The sequence below is a fragment of the Periplaneta americana genome, chromosome 6, assembly GCF_040183065.1.
Source record: "Periplaneta americana isolate PAMFEO1 chromosome 6, P.americana_PAMFEO1_priV1, whole genome shotgun sequence".
Classification (NCBI taxonomy): Eukaryota; Metazoa; Arthropoda; class Insecta; order Blattodea; family Blattidae; genus Periplaneta; species Periplaneta americana.
The window spans coordinates 129,017,342-129,035,995 of record NC_091122.1 but is presented as its reverse complement, the minus strand read 5'-3'; the positions used below and the strand labels follow the sequence as shown (position 1 = coordinate 129,035,995).

At 33.6% G+C, this 18,654-nt stretch overlaps 1 protein-coding gene across 2 annotated transcripts in view; it reads left to right on the top strand.

The window, feature by feature from the left end:
• LOC138701728 (uncharacterized) overlaps window positions 1-18,654 on the top strand; it is a 155,006-nt gene that overhangs the window by 126,168 nt on the left and 10,184 nt on the right. For both annotated transcript variants that reach the window (XM_069828935.1, XM_069828937.1), the window contains 3 exons: window positions 8,310-8,384; window positions 12,256-12,367; window positions 17,175-17,260. In XM_069828935.1, the coding sequence (XP_069685036.1) occupies window positions 8,310-8,384; window positions 12,256-12,367; window positions 17,175-17,260 (273 nt within the window). The remainder of the gene's footprint in view (window positions 1-8,309; window positions 8,385-12,255; window positions 12,368-17,174; window positions 17,261-18,654) is intronic.

The following is an 18,654-nucleotide window of genomic DNA, read 5'->3' as shown; positions in this document are numbered from 1 at the left end:
TATGAGTCCTTCTCCAGAAAAGGTACATTTTGAAAGTAATGTTTTCCGAAATTTACATTTAGGATAAAAATTAGTCTTGTATGTTCCTGCCTCAGTCTTCTTTAACTTTATTTATTTATTTTTAACATGACTTACGTCATTCACCCATATGAAGCCAGTTATGTAGACCAATTTACCGACAGAGTTGTTACTAACTTTATTAAATTGCATTATTCGTCTAGATCTAATTTTGGTATTTTAATATTAATCCACTTTAAATATTTCGCGTGTCTACAGCCCTTCTCGTGCTCAACGTTTTACGTTATCTTCTTTTAACCGTCTTCCTCATTTTATAAATATTTAAATCTACCAATAAGATAAAAAAATTATGCAAGAAGGAACGTACAGAAATCCATTAATTGAACCTGACGTTTTATAACTGCTAGTTTAAGACATAGCTCAAGTTTTGTCGTAAGTTATTGAATTATTTCATTGAAAAAACCTGAACGAAAGAAATTCATCAATGAACATTTAGAAAAGAAATAAGTACCAATATTATTTCATTTATTTTACGTGACTCTTTAAACATATTCCTTCCTGTAAATAATATGTTTTCATTATGTACCCATTGATATATGTAAATTTGATATTTTTAGGCATAATTAGGCCTATATTAAAATTACTGAACTGCTCCCAAATACGAGCATTGCTCATTTGGGTAGCACTAGAATATAAGTATTTAGTCTTTATGTAAGCTTTATATTGTCTGTTTGTAAATCTACCACTATAATATCCATAATTTATTAAAATTAACGTTTAGTCACGTCCGTTGATTAACTGTCACATCCGTGGACATGGTGTGTCAACGGATGTTATGTCAACGGATGTGATGTCCATAGACGTGACGCGATTTATTACTTACACAACCCATGAATCCAGCAATTTTGAGGTCATGAAGTTTTTCTTTTCAAGTAATGTCTAAACCCACTTACCCTACTTGTTAAATATGTAAAATTAACTATTTATTTAATATTTAGAAAATTCACATGCCTACAGACGTGACAGGATGATCGTAACAAAACCAAAATCTAGTACTTCAATCAGTGGCGTACGCAGAATTTTGTCAGTGTGGGGGGGGGGGGGGGTATTATTAAAATTGTTTACAGTTTACATTATCTGTAATTTAAGTTTTGTATATTATTATTATTATTATTATTATTATTATTATTATTATTAACTAAGCTTTAAAATAATTGTGCAAAAACATCGTGGTAAAATTTCCAAACCTGTGCTGATTTTGTAAAACTATGCATGTGCTCACAAGTGTCCGATTGCATTGCCTAAAATTGGAGAAGATGGCTTTGAATTGATTAGCTATAATTTTTAACATGCTGGTTGTTGAACCTGTGGTTATAATACTGTATAGTGTTCAAAGTTTGAACTTAAATACTTGCGAAAGGCATGGATTTTTAAAGAGCGATAAAATCATTAGCATGACTTCCTAAATAAATTTGTGGTTTCCATGTCGTACATATACGGAACGCAAAAAGAAAAGACTTGCTTTTATAAAGGGCTCTGAGCAGAATTGTCGGCCATGTCTCATCACATTGAATTTCGATACTAATCAACCATGCTGACGAGAACGTCGTTCAACGCAATTTGTGCATAATTATAATTACAATATTATACGTGCTTTGTTTTTTCAATAACATAACATAACAGTCCTTCACTGATTTCTGCTAGACTAACGCCATCTGTATTACGTATGGGCGAATCCAGAAATGCATATAGAGTGTTAGTTGGGGAGCCGGAAGGAAAAAGACCTTTGGGGAGTCCGAGACGTAAATGGGAGAATAATATTAAAATGGATTTGAGGGAGGTGGGATATAATGATAGAGACTGGATTAATCTTGCACAGGATAGGGACCGATGGCGGGCTTATTTGAGGGCGGCAATGAATCTCTGAGTTCCTCGTTGGGATTCCTTAAAAGCCATTTGTAAGTAACGCCATCTGTTGAAGAAAAGTACAATTCACTCGTACCTCAGATCTACAGTGGCTCTATGACTGTCACAGTTCTCGAATCCGTCTGCTTATGTCATCTGGTGGCCGAATTATGAACTAGTACAAAACACATGCTCCTTCCAAGAATATTATTACAGGTAATAAAGGTAAATAATATTATTTCAGGTATTATAGGTAATATAGCCCTCTTGCTATAGGCTAAGGTTACAGATTTTTTTACCTAAAATCCGGAGGTCAGCTCCACAGTACATACTATCCACTACATTACTATTACTGTTGTCTTTGCTTCTGCCATTATTATTATTATTATTATTATTATTATTATTATTATTATTATAAAATTACTATAAGATTTAAACGCAAAAGAATAATAATTGTTCTGACATAAGATCACATATATTTTTCTGATGAGTTAATGTTTTTTTAATCCACCCTGTCTGGAAGCAAGCTTTTGCAATTTCTGACATGTCAATGAAAAGTTTGTGATTGCAAATAAACATGGATTGGAATGTTTATCTTCAACATTGTGAAGTCCACATCATGTTCGTAGCTGGGAAAACCAATTGCTTCTTCCACTTTAGTCCTGAAATACCTGAAGTTTGGTTCATACAACTTCCTCACAAGTTCAGAATGTGCAGTCCATGGACTTGAAAATCTGATGATAAATAATAAAAAAATTGGACTTAGGCCTAAATAAAAGACTAAAGACAATACACATTAACAAAAAAAGTAAAAGCCAAATTTCTCCAGGACTTAAATAAAAAAACTAAAGACAATACACAATAACAAAAAAAGTAAATGCCAAATTTCTCCAGGACTTAAATAAAAAACTAAAGACAATACACAATGACAAAAAAGTAAAAGTCAAATTTCTCCAGGACTTAAATAAAAAAGTAAAGATAATATACAATAAAAAAAAAGTAAAAGCCAAAATTTCTCCAGGACTTAAATAAAAAAGTAGTATTAGTAGTATTTATTTATTTAACCTGGTAGAGATAAGGCCGTCAGGCCTTCTCTGCCCCTCTACCAGGAGATTCCAACTACAATATCAACAATAAAATTACAATTAGTATTAAATTTACATTTACAATTACAAATAATATTACAGTTAGTATTAAATTTACAATTACAATAAAATCAAAGTACGAAAAGATTACCTGAATAATTAAAACTAGATAATTTATCATAGAGAAACAAAGAATATTTTATATTTACTGAATTACAAATTAAATCTAGAATAACAAAATTGTATAGTGATGAAATTACTGAATATTGAAATATTTTGTGATAGATTAAAGAAACTATTTACAAGTAATCAATTACTGACCAAGTGCCTAGTAAGTTTTCGTTTGAATTCAATTTTATTTCGACAGTCCCTGATGCTAGCAGGTAGCGAATTCCAGAGTCTTGGCAGGGCTATTGTGAAAGAAGATGAGTATGAGGAGGTGCGATGGGATGGTATTGTTAGTATTGTTTCATGACGAGAGCGTGTGTTCAGATTATGGTGGGAAGAAAGGTAAGTGAAGCGAGACGACAGGTACGAAGGAATAGAAGAGTTCAAGATTTCGAAGAGAAAGAGAAGTGAATGTAAATTTCTTTTCTTATCTAGTTTAAGCCAACCTATTGCTTCCAGGGATGGGGTAATATGATCATATTTACGAACATTGCTTACAAAACGTACACACAAATTATGAGCACGTTGAAGTTTCATTTTGTTGTCGCTGGAGAGGTCAGTCAGTAAAATGTCGCATAGTCGAAATAGGGAAATGCAAGTGTCTGCACAAGGGACTTTTTTAAGCAAGAGGGGAGATGAACATTTATCCTTTTTAGCACATGTATAATAGAATATACTTTTCTGCAGGTTTCTGTGATTTGCATGTCCCAGTTGAGATTATTATCCATGTGAATGCCAAGATTTTTTACTGACGAACTGAAAGGGATATGCACTGTACTTACTTTAACAGGGGAAATGTCGAGGTGTTTTACAGCGTCGGTTTGCCGTTTGTGTCCTAATATAATTGCTTGTGTCTTTCCAGGATTGATTTTAAGACGGAGTTTCTTTGTCCATGTCACAATCGAGTCAATGTCTTCGTTCAATTTATCTATAGCGTCATTTACTCGGTCTAAGCGGGAAGAGATGTAGCATTGAAGGTCGTCAGCATACAAATGATAGTTACAATGCCTTACAAGAGATGTAATATCATTGACATATATTGTGAACAACAATGGTCCGAGTACCGACCCCTGTGGTATACCTGATGTTATGTCAAGCCAGGAGGATCTTCGATTCCCGGATACAACACATTGTTGTCTTTCCCGTAAGTAGGATTCGAACCAACTCACAGCAGTCTCTGACAAATACATATTTCTCAATTTATGGGTGAGCAGGTCAAAATTTACAGAGTTGAAAGCTTTGCTAAGGTCAAGAAGTGTTAGTATTGTTACTTTATTAGAGTCGATTGCTTCACGAATGTCTTCGGTCACTTTAAGTAGAGCAGTGCTTGTGTTGTGTCCAGCTCTGAAACCTGACTGATACTCGTCGAATAGTTTGTGTTCGTTCATGTAGTTAGTAATTTGTCTGTGTACGATTCTTTCCAGTGCTTTTGAAATGGCTGGCAGGATACTGATTGGTCTATAGTCGTTCGGGTCGGTGGGAACTTTGACTTTTGGAAGAGGAAGAACGAAAGCTTGCTTCCATATTTTAGGGAAAGTTGAAGTGATTAAGGAACTATTGAATATATGTGCAATCGTAGGTATTACTATGTCTTGTAATTTCTGTATAAGTATTATGCTAATGTTGTCTGGCCCTTGGGCTTTTGTCTTGATGCGTCGGATGGCTTTCATAAAGACAATACACAATAACAAAAAAAGTAAAAGCCAAATTTCTCCAGGACTTAAGTAAAAAACTAAAGACCATACACAATAATAAAAAAAGTAAAAGCCAAATTTCTCCAGGACTTAAGTAAAAAACTAAAGACCATACACAATAATAAAAAAGTAAAAGCCAAATTTCTCCAGGACTTAAGTAAAAAACTAAAGACCATACACAATAATAAAAAAGTAAAAGCCAAATTTTTCCAGGACTTAAGTAAAAAACTAAAGACCATACACAATAACAAAAAAGTAAATGCCAAATTTCTCCAGGATTTAAATAAAAAACTAAAGACAATACACAATAACAAAAAAGTAAAAGTCAAATTTCTCCAAGACTTAAATAAAAAGTAAAGATAATATACAATAACAAAAAAAGTAAAAGCCAAAATTTCTCCAGGACTTAAATAAAAAACTAAAGACAATACACAATAACAAAAAAAGTAAAAGCCAAATTTCTCCAGGACTTAAGTAAAAAACTAAAGACCATACACAATAATAAAAAACGTAAAAGCCAAATTTCTCCAGGACTTAAGTAAAAAACTAAAGACCATACACAATAATAAAAAAAGTAAAAGCCAAATTTCTCCAGGACTTAAATAAAACACTAAAGACAATACACAATAACAAAAAAGTAACAGTCAAATTTCTCCAGGACTTAAATAAAAAACTAAAGACAATACACAATAACAAAAAAGTAAATGCCAAATTTTTCCAGGACTTATATAAAAAACTAAAGACAATACACAATAACAAAAAAGTAAAAGTCAAATTTCTCCAGGACTTAAATAAAAAACTAAAGACAATACATAATAACAAAAAAGTAAATGCCAAATTTCTCCAGGACTTAATTAAAAAACTAAATACAATACACAATAACAAAAAAGTAAAAGTCAAATTTCTCCAGGACTTAAGTAAAAAACTAAAGACCATACACAATAATAAAAAAGTAAAAGCCAAATTTCTCCAGGACTTAAGTAAAAAACTAAAGACAATACACAATAACAAAAAAAGTAAAAGCCAAATTTCTCCAGGACTTAAGTAAAAAACTAAAGACCATACACAATGATAAAAAAGTAAAAGCCGAATTTCTCCAGGACTTAAGTAAAAAACTAAAGACCATACACAATAATAAAAAAAGTAAAAGCCGAATTTCTCCAGGACTTAAGTAAAAAACTAAAGACCATACACAATAATAAAAAAAGTAAAAGCCGAATTTCTCCAGGACTTAAGTAAAAAACTAAAGACCATGCACAATAATAAAAAAAGTAAAAGCCGAATTTCTCCAGGACTTAAGTAAAAAACTAAACACCATACACAATAATAAAAAAAAGTAAAAGCCGAATTTCTTCAGGACTTAAATAAAAAACTAAGGCAATACACAATAACAAAAACGTAAAAGTCAAATTTCTCCAGGACTTAAATAAAAAACTAAAGACAATACACAATAGCAAAAAAAAAGTAAAAGCAGAATTTTTGTGGTATGGAATGTAAGATTACGTTATATTAGTACAACTGTCACGTCATTCTTCTCTGGGATAACACTTTTGAAATAAGTAGACAATTTTATTATTTAGAGTAACCACTATAAGTGACTTCAGTTAAAGTTAGTGCACGTATTTTTAAATCAATCTGTACTTCATGTGCGCCATTCCTAGATAAAGTGACTCAGAATTCGTCATAATTGTAGTAAATGTGAACAAATTCATTGGAATTTTTGTGTTAACTCTTTATATACAGATACGAAGACAGAATAAATGATAAAATCCAATTTTTCAGTATCGTGGTTGCAAAAAACGAATACTCGTACTTCTGACAGATTCTTAAATTCGATCCTGTTACAGCGTCACAATAGTATCTATCATAATTCGATGTTCTGAAAGTAAAAAGAGATTTAGGAAGACATGTGAAGATACGAAATAGCAATTGTGACGTTAGCAATAAAATCTATTAAGACGATAAAGATGATGAGGACGACGATGTTGTTGGTGGTGGAAAAGAAAAAGACAACTCTGTTCATGGAATGACACTGCTTGCGTAATACTCGCTATCGTAGTCTGATACATTTATCACCCCGTGACATTCTACACGTAGGAGTATAGACGAGTAGATAAGAAATGAACGCGAAAAATAGCCGACATAACCGGTAATTTTAAGAGACAGTGTAGATTAAAAAACGACTAGCGTAAAAGTGTCAAAACTTGCAAGTAAATGTTATACGAATGTTATAATAGCGAATACTTTCCGATAAAAAAAATTGACTTTTTTCCCTACTAGAATTGCGAGAAATGCATTATTACGTCTCAGACTACTTTCGTTTCCTCCCCTGCACAGTGCGCCAGAATCTCAATTGTTTAGCCAACTGTCCGAATATGAGTTTGAATCTCATAATTGACACCTTAGTAAGGCATAACTCACGAGGCAACTAAGCCAGGAGATAATGAGATAGGGTGGCCAGTTCCTTTTTCCCCTCCATTGCATACATTGCTGTCTAATAACTTACAGTATAATTCCTCTTAGCCGGCACTAAAGGGACCAGGCTAGTTCCGGATACGAGATTTTGCCGGATAATTGAATAAATGCCGTTATATACAAAAAAAAAAAGTTCGTATTTCATGGTGCCAAATCTTGAAACTGCATTCATGTGAAGCTTATTTCTGTATCACTTCCTCATAACTGAATAAATTTAAAAACTGTGTGGATTTTCCGTATTAAAATACATCACACAATACACATAATATACTAATGTTAGGTTCGAATATTTACTGAAAAGTCCACACCTGTGGAGTAACGGTCAGCGCGTCTGGCAGCTAAACCAGGTGGCCCGGGGGGCAAGTTACCTGGTTGAGGTTTTTTCCGGGGTTTTCCCTCAACCCAATACGAGCAAATGCTGGATAACTCTCTGTGCTGGACCCCGGACTCATTTCACCGGCATTATCACCTTCATTTCATTCAGACGCTAAATAACCTAGATGTTGATACAGCGTCGTAAAATAATCCAATAAAATAAATAAAATAAAATTCACTGAAAATGAAAGTTCGTGCGAACTTCCTAATGTGGCAAAACTGACGGCTCAGACTGTGGCACATTTAAACATTTTTTTGGGTCTAGCCAAAAGTGCCGTTGTTTTGATATTGCTGATTAATTTGGAGACGGTTACGAGGGATTTTACTGTATTGTACTAATCAGACTTCACATTCTGTGTTGTGATATTCGTGTTAGTATGACTAATGCAAAATTTAAAATGCTAAATAAATTCTGCTTATATAGCACGAAACTTTGAAACAAGAATAATTGTTTGGATTTATTCGTATTTAAAATCGAACTTCTAAACTTCTAAAGTAAAAAACAATTAATGATTGGTAACAGTACTTTCACATGTTTTTCTCTTGAATTTCTAAAATTGTGTTCACAAATTCGGTTTTTGTTTTTCAGGTGACCTCAGTGTTTTTACCAGAGAAGACGTGCTTTTACAAAACGAGAACTATAACACTTGCTGTTCTAGGCTTGGTAAGTTTTACTACTACTGGAGTATTGTTGTTATTATCATAAATCATAATCATAGTTTTTTTAATAAGAATTGAGTGTTCAAATTAAAGGATGACATTCTATGTTTAAAATTTGTAGCTTATGTATTTACTATATTTTATGATATAATATGGATACATCACATTTCACCAATGAGGAAAGATATCTCGTCAAAATTTCACAGTACAAACAGAAACATAGCCACTATAAAATGCACAAACCGTCTGATTTTATATTTTACACAGTAACTTCTAGGCTATAACTAGAATTTTTCATAATCTTGGCGCCAAATGAACTGTGTGCAACCACTTTCTTCGTAAATCTATAAGTCTCGCGTCATTTTTACACAGTGACAAAAAGAATAATTTGAATAATTGAAATTAATAAAAATAAGTGGAAATGTTTAGGCCTATATATTATCCCCCCTTGCATTCGGTAACTAATCCGGAAGTGATATGGATTGGACTTAAGTAGAAATCCGCTCTACTGTAAATTATATTATCCCTATACACCTTTTTCCTATTCGTTGAGGGGTTCTCTACGTAAGCTTAATTTAAAGAAGTACCGGTAATATACTGGGTGTTCAGTTCAAAGTGTGTCATAGCTCGCTGTATGCCGTCATGTGGCTAGTCGATGAGCCTAGAGAATTCAATCTTCCTACACTTCAGCAGAGGTGTATTACTTATGTGTCAGAGAAGTTGCCTAGCAAGTACGGCGTTCATTCTGAAGAGTACTTACCGATACGTACGGTAACGCCGGTAGTGGCAGGAATGTGAACTATTTGGAAACACGTACCGAGGTGAGTTTTTTCTTACTGTCGGGATATGTGGAGAGGGTTAAGACGATTTTATTTTTTAAATTTTAGTAGGTTATTTTACGACGCTTTATCAACAGCTTAGGTTATTTAGCGTCTGAATGAGATGAAGGTGATAATGCCGGTGAAATGAATCCGGGGTCCAGCACCGAAAGTTACCCAGCATTTGCTCATCTTGGGTTGAGGAAAAACCCCGGAAAATACCTCAACCAAGTAACTTGCCCCGACCGGGTTTTAAGACGATTACTTACGTATTTGTTGACATTAACTTCGTCGGTCAACATGGACACGGAGCATTTGATTTGTGTTGTGGAATGTTGCCGTACGCAACCCATGATAACAAATACCCTGCGTACGACTTGCTCGCGCAAAAAACAGTTCAGAAGAGGTTATGGTAGCACACAGACTTTACAGACCGCCATCTGTTGCTACGACGTTCAAGTTATAACGTACACGTTCTCAAGTTCAGATTGAACGCCTTGATTAATAGGCAACTTCTCTGACACAAAAGCTGAAACTCGCTTCAAATCGCTGACTCATCAACAGTGACGTCATGACACACTTTGAAATGAACACCCAGTAGTAGTTGTGTATGTAAGTATACGTTTATCTCCCTGATTTTATGATTATTCATAACGTGTATGCGAAAAATCTCCTAACGTAGGAACTTGACGTCATTGTTCTTTTATCTGCATGAAAAGTGCTGATTTTTCTCATATTATTAAATATAAAGATCAAGTTCTTCTGCTACAGAATAGGCCTAACTCTTCCAAATCTAGAAACGATCTCGCTTTTTTGGTTAGCGACAGCAGTACCGTTGAAATTTCTTTATCAAAGACAAAAACCAAATTATGTACAAAACAGTGAGAGGAGATTTGAGCAATTTCCTATCATTGCGTGTAACGACGTCTGTACAGAAATTGGAGTAATGGAATTAGGGTTTGTGTTTCTCGCGGTTTGTGTGTTGATAGCCGGACCGCCTCCAGACAAAAACCCGAGCGTCCCCAACTAACCTCACCGTACTTCTTATTATTGGGTTGATATACTGTATATCAAATTTATGTAGATTTAAACGCATTCCAAGGTATTTAGGAGTGATGTCTCTTTAAGTTCTTGCTGCTTATTTTGATAATTCAAACACGGCAGTCATAACAAATTAAAAAACACCTCCACATATGCAGAACACATCACAAATACTAACCACACCTACAGAGACATCAACACAGACATGGAAATACTACACATCCAACCAAAAAGCCAGAAATTAAACACACTACAACAATATGAAATATGCAGACACTCAAAAACACACCCCAATGAAATTCTCAACTCACAACTCAATTTCAGAAAACACAAAATCTTTGACTCCACATTACACCACACGAACATACCCTCACAAGAAACAAAACAAGAGGCCGCAAGACCAACAACGACCAATTCTGAGGATGACCCATAATAGGTCGAAACATGTAAACCAGGTACAATATAATTTAACACAAGAAAGTCATATAATACATATTCCGAAGTAATAATAAGTGCCTATTTATGTCCTTTTGGCCTTTTAAAAATGTATTGAAAATTTGTTTCCTGTTTTTAAGTTATTTTAACAGCCGACATATCAGTTGCCTTCAATCTACTCTCCACATCCGAAAGTTTAATGTTGACTACTCCACAGTTGTATCTCTCTAAAGGACTTATTTAATTGTACAAGCGTGATTGCAAGTACGTATAAAAATTTACCGCGACACCAAAATCATAGTATTTGAATTTTCCTTTGAGATATTACCAGGAGATACTATGTATGATCCCCTCTGCGCTGCAAGAATCGCGCAACGAAGCGTGCTAAATTGAATTTTTAGTTGCTGAAAATCGAGAGTGTATGTGCATCATTTTTTAAATCTAAATTTTTCTTCCAAAGTGGAAAATATTTAATGAATTTACTTAAAACACCTACATAGACATAAACAAGCTTGCTTCAAACATGCATCAGTTACGTCAGTTGATATAAAACTACACTATCTACCAAAAAGTAATTGGGCACTGTTTTTGCCTCTTTAGAACCTCTTGGTACCACATCTTGTTGCTATACAGCAGCGACCCTGTCAGGCATGCTCTCCACTAGTTTGTGTAGGATATCCACTGGAATGTGTCGCCATTCCCCTTGCAACATGGCACTCATTTGGACAATGGAAGTTGGCCCCATGTTTCGGCGGCTACTATGCAGTGGTCTGGAGACAATAATGTTTAAAGGTTGGACTGGCCTGCACAGAGTCCTGATCTCAATCCCATTGAGCACCTTTGGGACGAATTGGACCGGGGATTGAGGTCTCGGGAGATGCGGCCAACTTCCATTGTACAACTGAGTGCCATGTTGCAAGAGGAATGGCGACGCATTCCAGTGGATATCCTACACAAACTAGTGGAGAGTATGCCTGACAGGATGGCTGCTGTTATAGCAACAAGAGGTGGTACCACGAGGTTCTAAAGTGCCTAATTACATTTTGGTAGATAGTGTATTTTTTCCTCCGATTTAAATTGTTCTAACCGATAGAAAGCAGAGTTTAAGGTATGGAAATCTGAAAGTGTATCTTGTAATGTGCAACCATTAACATCATACTCTATAAATTTGGTGATAACATGTCGTCACCTGAATGCAAGAACTAGGTAACTTGATTTTTCATATTTTGTTTTATTGTCTATTTACTTATTTATTGCATTCGTTTTCTTTTACCTATTTGTTACATTGTAAAATAGATGTCGCTGGTATCGTTCGATCAGTTACCTAGTTCTTGCATTACATTTTGTGCGATTTTTGCTATGCTATAAAAGAGGTAACTAAAAAAAACGCAAATTTCGAGTTACTTAGTTCTTGCATTCACGTGACGATGTAATAGTATGGTTTTTTTTTTTAATTTAAAGTGCATTTTTATGTTTTAGTTGCCTTTCTTCCTGCCTATTTTAAGTATTATAAATGCCTAAACATCCGGGCTGTAGCCATCACCATTGTTAACAATTTCTAACAAGCTTTTCAATGTTCAGGTCATGAGTTTGTACGGTTTGTCAGCTGGCACCACCCAATGGACACTTCGCTCCGACGGTTCTATCGTCAATCAAGACGCAAGTCTCATTTCCTCTCGGTATCTTACGCCAGGTATGTTATTTACTTATCGATTTCTTAACCATGAGACAGACAACATGTCCGATTAAAAGTGAGATTTCATATTTGGATATTGTAAATCAATTGTGATGATACTCTATAAATATTGGTGATATAATCTTGGACGCTATAAACCAGGATTTGCATCTGCAGTTGGAAGAGGGGGTGGATTTACCTCTTTCCACCAGCTGCGACGTTCTGTTGTGACCGTGTATTCTGTGTTTACCGTTGCTTACGAGATTATACAAGCTGGCGCATAGCACGATCAAGAGTAGGTCTCTGAGAGTCATGACAATTTCTGCCGCTAGGTTCGCCTCGCTGTGCTAAGAAATGATGAATAGTTGCATTACTAAGCATTGTGTATCGTAAAAATAGTTTGATTAATTGTGCATTATTGATCGAGTAAGAAAATTATAAATATGCCAAGCATATTACAATCTTATTTGAGATTTATTGATGACTTGTTAAATATCAGTACGCAGATTTTCAGCGTCATTTAATGGAATTTACAATTTTGTTTCCCGAAAGTCTGAATTTGTTAAATTAAAATTTTGTTTCCCAACTACAAAGTTCATATGGTTCATTTACTTTGGCAAGTTGATTGTTTTCAGTTCCGTCTTTTTTCTTCAGATTTCGTTCCCTCTAATTTGTTATAATTGCTGAAAGTGAACTACCGGTTTCTGCTACTTTCAGACATTATTATTATTATTATTATTATTATTATTATTATTATTATTATTATTATTATTATTATTATTGTTATTATTATTATTATTATCATCGTCATCATCAAAATCAAATTAATATAGTTCTTAGCTTGTCTTGCCTTAAGGCAATCAGTAACGTTATTCGAGGAAAAGAGTATGATTTACCATCATCATTTATAGTGGCGAAATATTCCACGACAATGGTTAATTAGTATTGCTGAATACTGACACATACGATTTGCATTATTTAGGATACAACATACGCAGCAATGCGATTTTAATGTTGAGCATGCCGATTTTAGTGTAACGACTCCCCTCATCCTCCAAGCCATATCAAATATTATTATGACATTACGAGTAATAAATAAATAAATAAATAAATAAATAAATAAATAAATAAATGAATGAATGAATGAATGAATGAATGAATGAATGAATGAATAAATGAATAAATGAATAAATGAATAAATGAATAAATAAATAAATAAATAAATAATTACTACAATTATTCGTTGTGATAAGTACAATTATCACTGCATGGTGTACCGAAAATTTTACTTTGTTTTCATTAAATTGACATGTCATGAGTGACGACAGAAAACAGCTCAGGGGAGCGAGATTCAAACATTACTAAAAATGAAATGGGGATCGGAGAGAGCAGATGCGCATGTGCCTATAATCGGCAAATTCTAAAAAATATTGTCCCTAAGATTCTTGAGATATTTGTTTATGTTTTGGGAAATGGTCAAATTCGAAAACCATTTCTAATCACATATGTTGCAGTCTAACTTCCTAATTAATTTAATTCTAACTCCTAATTTAAAAACTGTTTACACACACTAAAATATCCACTACTGGATTAATCTTGCACAGGATAGGGACCGATGGTGGCGGGCTTATGTGAGGGCGGCAATGAACTGCGGGTTCCTTAAAAGCCATTTGTAAGTAACAGGTTAATCAGCAGGCCTATTAGATATTTATTTCACCGCTGCAAGTTGTGCAAGAAAAATCACACATTTGTACTAATCATGTATTGTGACTGCTGTTTGCTTTAGTAAAAATCATAACACTTCAACGTCAATATATTTTTAAAAAAGAAAGGGATAAGTTAGGCCTACTTACAAATGATTAAATTATGGAGTCAGGGAAATGGAAGATAATACAGTACCTTAATTCATTAGAATAATAGTAATAATAATAATAATAATAATAATAATAATAATAATAATAATAAATGAATACGTGAAAAGGGTAGACTACAGTGTTCATGTAAAATATATTAAGTTTCTTTCATTATTTCCGAAAAGGTACGGTGTATGAAAGGTAGTACCTTAGTAATATCTTTTAATATCAAGAATGACAGCCTTTTATTGTAATATAATTGAGACGTAGAAGTTTGGAAATTACGTCTATTGTCCATAAAATATTGTACGAAGCATTTAATAAGCAATGATGAGTCCTTTAAATGTCCCAAATGTCAATGTAATTTAAGTGTTCTGCTATGAATAGGCTATTTAGTATAGAACAGCGCTCCGAGCGGCGGAATTGGCATTACGGGGGAACCACTTCAGACCAGTATTTCAAGCGCTATGCGCCCGCTTGTATAATCTCGTAAGCAACGGTGTTTACAAACATAGCCTATGTCTGCTGAGTTTTAGTGGTGGCTTGAATTCACTATTACTCTTTAACGAAATTTAATGCAATTACAGTAGAGCGTCTCGTTTAAGCACAGTGAAAACGTAAAAAAGTGCAGGTAACGTGTGGAGAGAGAACGAGCTGTACGATAAACATAAGGGATGCACAAGATTTTAGTTACAACATTTATGGTGAAGCATTAATTGAAATTATATTTTCCAAAACACACAAGACATACCTTTTAGAATTCTGTCGATATTTTGTCCATATATAGATCAGAATTTATACTCAAGTTACTCTTATGTAAACGTCGCAACCAAGGAATTATAAAATATGATGCATGCATAGTTATGAAAATCGTGCTCTCAGCAATAACATCGTCGTCTTTCAGCCAGAAGTCACTAAATCTAAAATTGACGAAGTCCATTATTTTGGATATTTTAAGAGATAATGCGTACCTACATGGCAACAACTTCATATTTATGCCGACAAAATTAACTAGGAGATGTAATCGGAAGAAAAGAAAATAGGTTAAATTATGGCAAAACACATTTTTAAAATTTGATTAAACTTTAAAAACGCTCTAACTCAAAACAACAATTTTGGACTTAGTGATTTCTGCCAGAATGACGACGATATAAACTTTTTTGGAATGTCTGTTATAAGTCGTTTCAAGTTTATGCCCTTTGAAACTGGAGATTTTTTTACGGAATTATAATAAATTTAACTCATCAAAACAAGAAAACTAATGGACTTCAACGAAAACAGACTTCACGCAGTAAAGTAACCGGGACGTCATTTTGTTTTTACTAACATTTGTAATATTAACCTGGCTATACCTTTGGATTAACTGTTGAGAACCGGAAATACTGTTTGTTACCCCCTTCCACGACCGGAGTTTGCGTAAAATACAAACAAATCACTTTACTAGCTATAGAAAGCAAGAAAAGTAGTGCATTAATTTACGTAAACTAAGAACTATTCTGACTTTGATAATTTTCGTTAGATTTTCATTTAATCAAAATACAGTACAATATTACCAATAAGTGTTTTTACTCACTAACTGAACTATCCAGACGGACGTATTCATTATGCTGTGTTAATATACTATCTACAGTACATTAGCATGGAGAGTGCATTTAAATTGAAAAATAACCGAAATCTGGATAAGTTATTTAAACAAATTGTTGAAAATGGTGGCCGTTCATTTCGATACAGGCTTCAGTTCTTTTGTGCATATTATCGAATTTTTGTTTATGGTGTTTCAATTTGAATATAATTTGGTACTAGTTCAACTGTTTAAATGTACAAATAACTTTCAACTAGGTTACATAAGTGCTACTCAAAACTATTTGCTTGTGCAAATTACCTTTTGAAATGTTCGATATTTATGTATTGCAAACAACTCTGAAAATATAAACCTAAAGTGAGGTCTAAATACTTTTAGGTAGGCCTACTAAAAATAGTACATTATGCAACGAACCTATAATGATAGTAATTAAGAAGTGAGTATGGATGTTTATGAAACGAGCGCAAGCGAGTTTCATAATTTTCATATGAGCTTCTTAATTACCATTATAGGCGAGTTTCATACGACTTTTTATGCTCGACCATATTTCTAACTTGAAATTATTCAGATGTATACATTTTATTTGCGTCTGACAAGATCGGAAGTGACCTTGTTCTAGGTCGTGAATTGTGAGATGTGGGTAGACGCGAAAGTATTGATTTTTTCCGAGAACAATAAAGTCATTGACCTTAATGTAATCCCGTTAAACTTGATATAACCTTGATTATTGAATTCGACATTGAAAAACGAGATGACAAATTGAATTAATTGAATATTATTTACAATTAACGCTAATTAATAAATAATAATAATAATAATAATAATAATAATAATAATAATAATAATAATAATAATGTTTTATTTTCGCTGGCAGAGTTAAGGCCATAAGGCCTTCTCTTCCACTCAACCAGCCTTAATCAATACAATACATATTTAAATTACAAATATTTACACTACACTTAAAAGGTTCTCTAGCAATATTCTTCAGTTATTATATTCTTCAATTATTATAGTAACAGAACATAACCTTCTGCGACAGTATTGGATTTCAAGCCTCCGTGACTTTTCGCTAATTCTCTTTCGATTGCATATCCGAGAATAATCGATACTTGCGGTTTTATAACGGTACAAAGCTGACTTGTCATTGGCTGAACACCTGTAAGCTGAGTTGTCATTGGCTGAACACCTGTACTTTAATGAGTAGGTGTACTTTAATGACATGCATTAAAGGACTGCTACCAGGTGTATAATTACTACATTTCGGCATGGTCGAGCACAAACATCATTATTTGATATTGATTGTTTCAAAATCAAGATGATATTGAGTAATGGTATGTGCTGTAGATACATTTTTTCCCAAAGTTTTACCCTATTTTCTTATCTTTTCCAGTGTTCACTCTAACTCTTGGACTGAGTAATACGTACAACATTGTGAACATCATCTCTTCTCTGGCTTTACTGTACGGCGCTGTAAGGGTGAGTGGCTATTTTTACATTTTGTATTAACTTTTGAAGCATTTGTTTGCAGCGGATTTTATCCTTGTAGTTGTGATATGAGAAAGTTTCGCTGTAGGGAATGTAGATCGTGAAGGTTAACATTTTTTCAACTTCCACCCACATCCATTGAAATCTCTTCAAAACACATTTAGTCATCACTTGCGGATTGTATGCTAAGCTTGCAAATCCTTAGAACTTCGAAATAAGCTTGCTCATCGTTTATTGCTGCTGTTGCTATGTTGCGTTTAACCTACATACGCGAGAAGTTAGTTTTGAAAATAAACGCTGTAAAATGAATAACGCGATCTCGCTTAAGGGGAGGGGATGGTATTTTTTTAAACTTTTTTTCTGTTTGGTGTAAAATATTAATTTTTTGTATGTAGAGAGCTCATAGCTGTGGGAACTCAACCAAATAAAATATTTTGAAAAAAAAAAATAATAATTTGGGGGCCCAAATTTGAAAAACATATACCCAATGCAGGATTGTGCTAAAACCGATATATCTAAACTGTTTTTAAAGATAGGTTCAAACAGTTTTTTTGCAATGTATTTGCAAAAGCATGTTCTACAAACTGTCTGTAACTGAATTTTGATATTAGTCGCTACGTTTGTAAAATAAACAATTAAAATTTAATAACAATTATCTGATTTCCTTTCTTGCAAACAAACGGACGTATTTTTAAAATGAAATCAATTACCAAATTCTGTTACAGAGAAAAGTTTCCTAATAGTCTAAAGAATGTGTGTTCTAAATTTCATGCATGTATCTTTAATAGTTCAGAAATTATATCCAGTTTTGTCTGGCAATGTAGCAAAAAAATGAGGTTACTGGAAACCGATAAAATCGGGCGTGTGATTTAAAAATCCATAGCGCAGCAAGTTTAAAAATGACGTTTCAACATCCGATAAGGGCATAAATACCCACAAAATGTTATGCAATGCTTTCCACACATATCAAAGGGTATTTAATTTTTTTTTTTAATTTAATTTATCGGAAACAAGAATAAAAGTGGGCGAATGATTTAAACATCCATAACGCAGGAAGTTTAAAAATGGCGACTCAACATCCGATAAGGGCACAAATACCCACAAAATGTTATGCAGTGCATTCCACACATATCAAAGAGTATTTTCAAGAAAAAAAGTTTTTTTTTGAAAATTTAATTTATCGGAAACAACAATAAAAGTGGGCGAATGATTTAAAAATCCATAACACAGGAAGTTTAAAAATGCCGACTCAACATCCGATAAGGGCACAAATACCCACAAAATGTTATGCAATGCATTCCACACATATCAAAGGGTATTTAATTTTTTTTTTAATTTAATTTATCGGAAACAAGAATAAAAGTGGGCGAATGATTTAAACATCC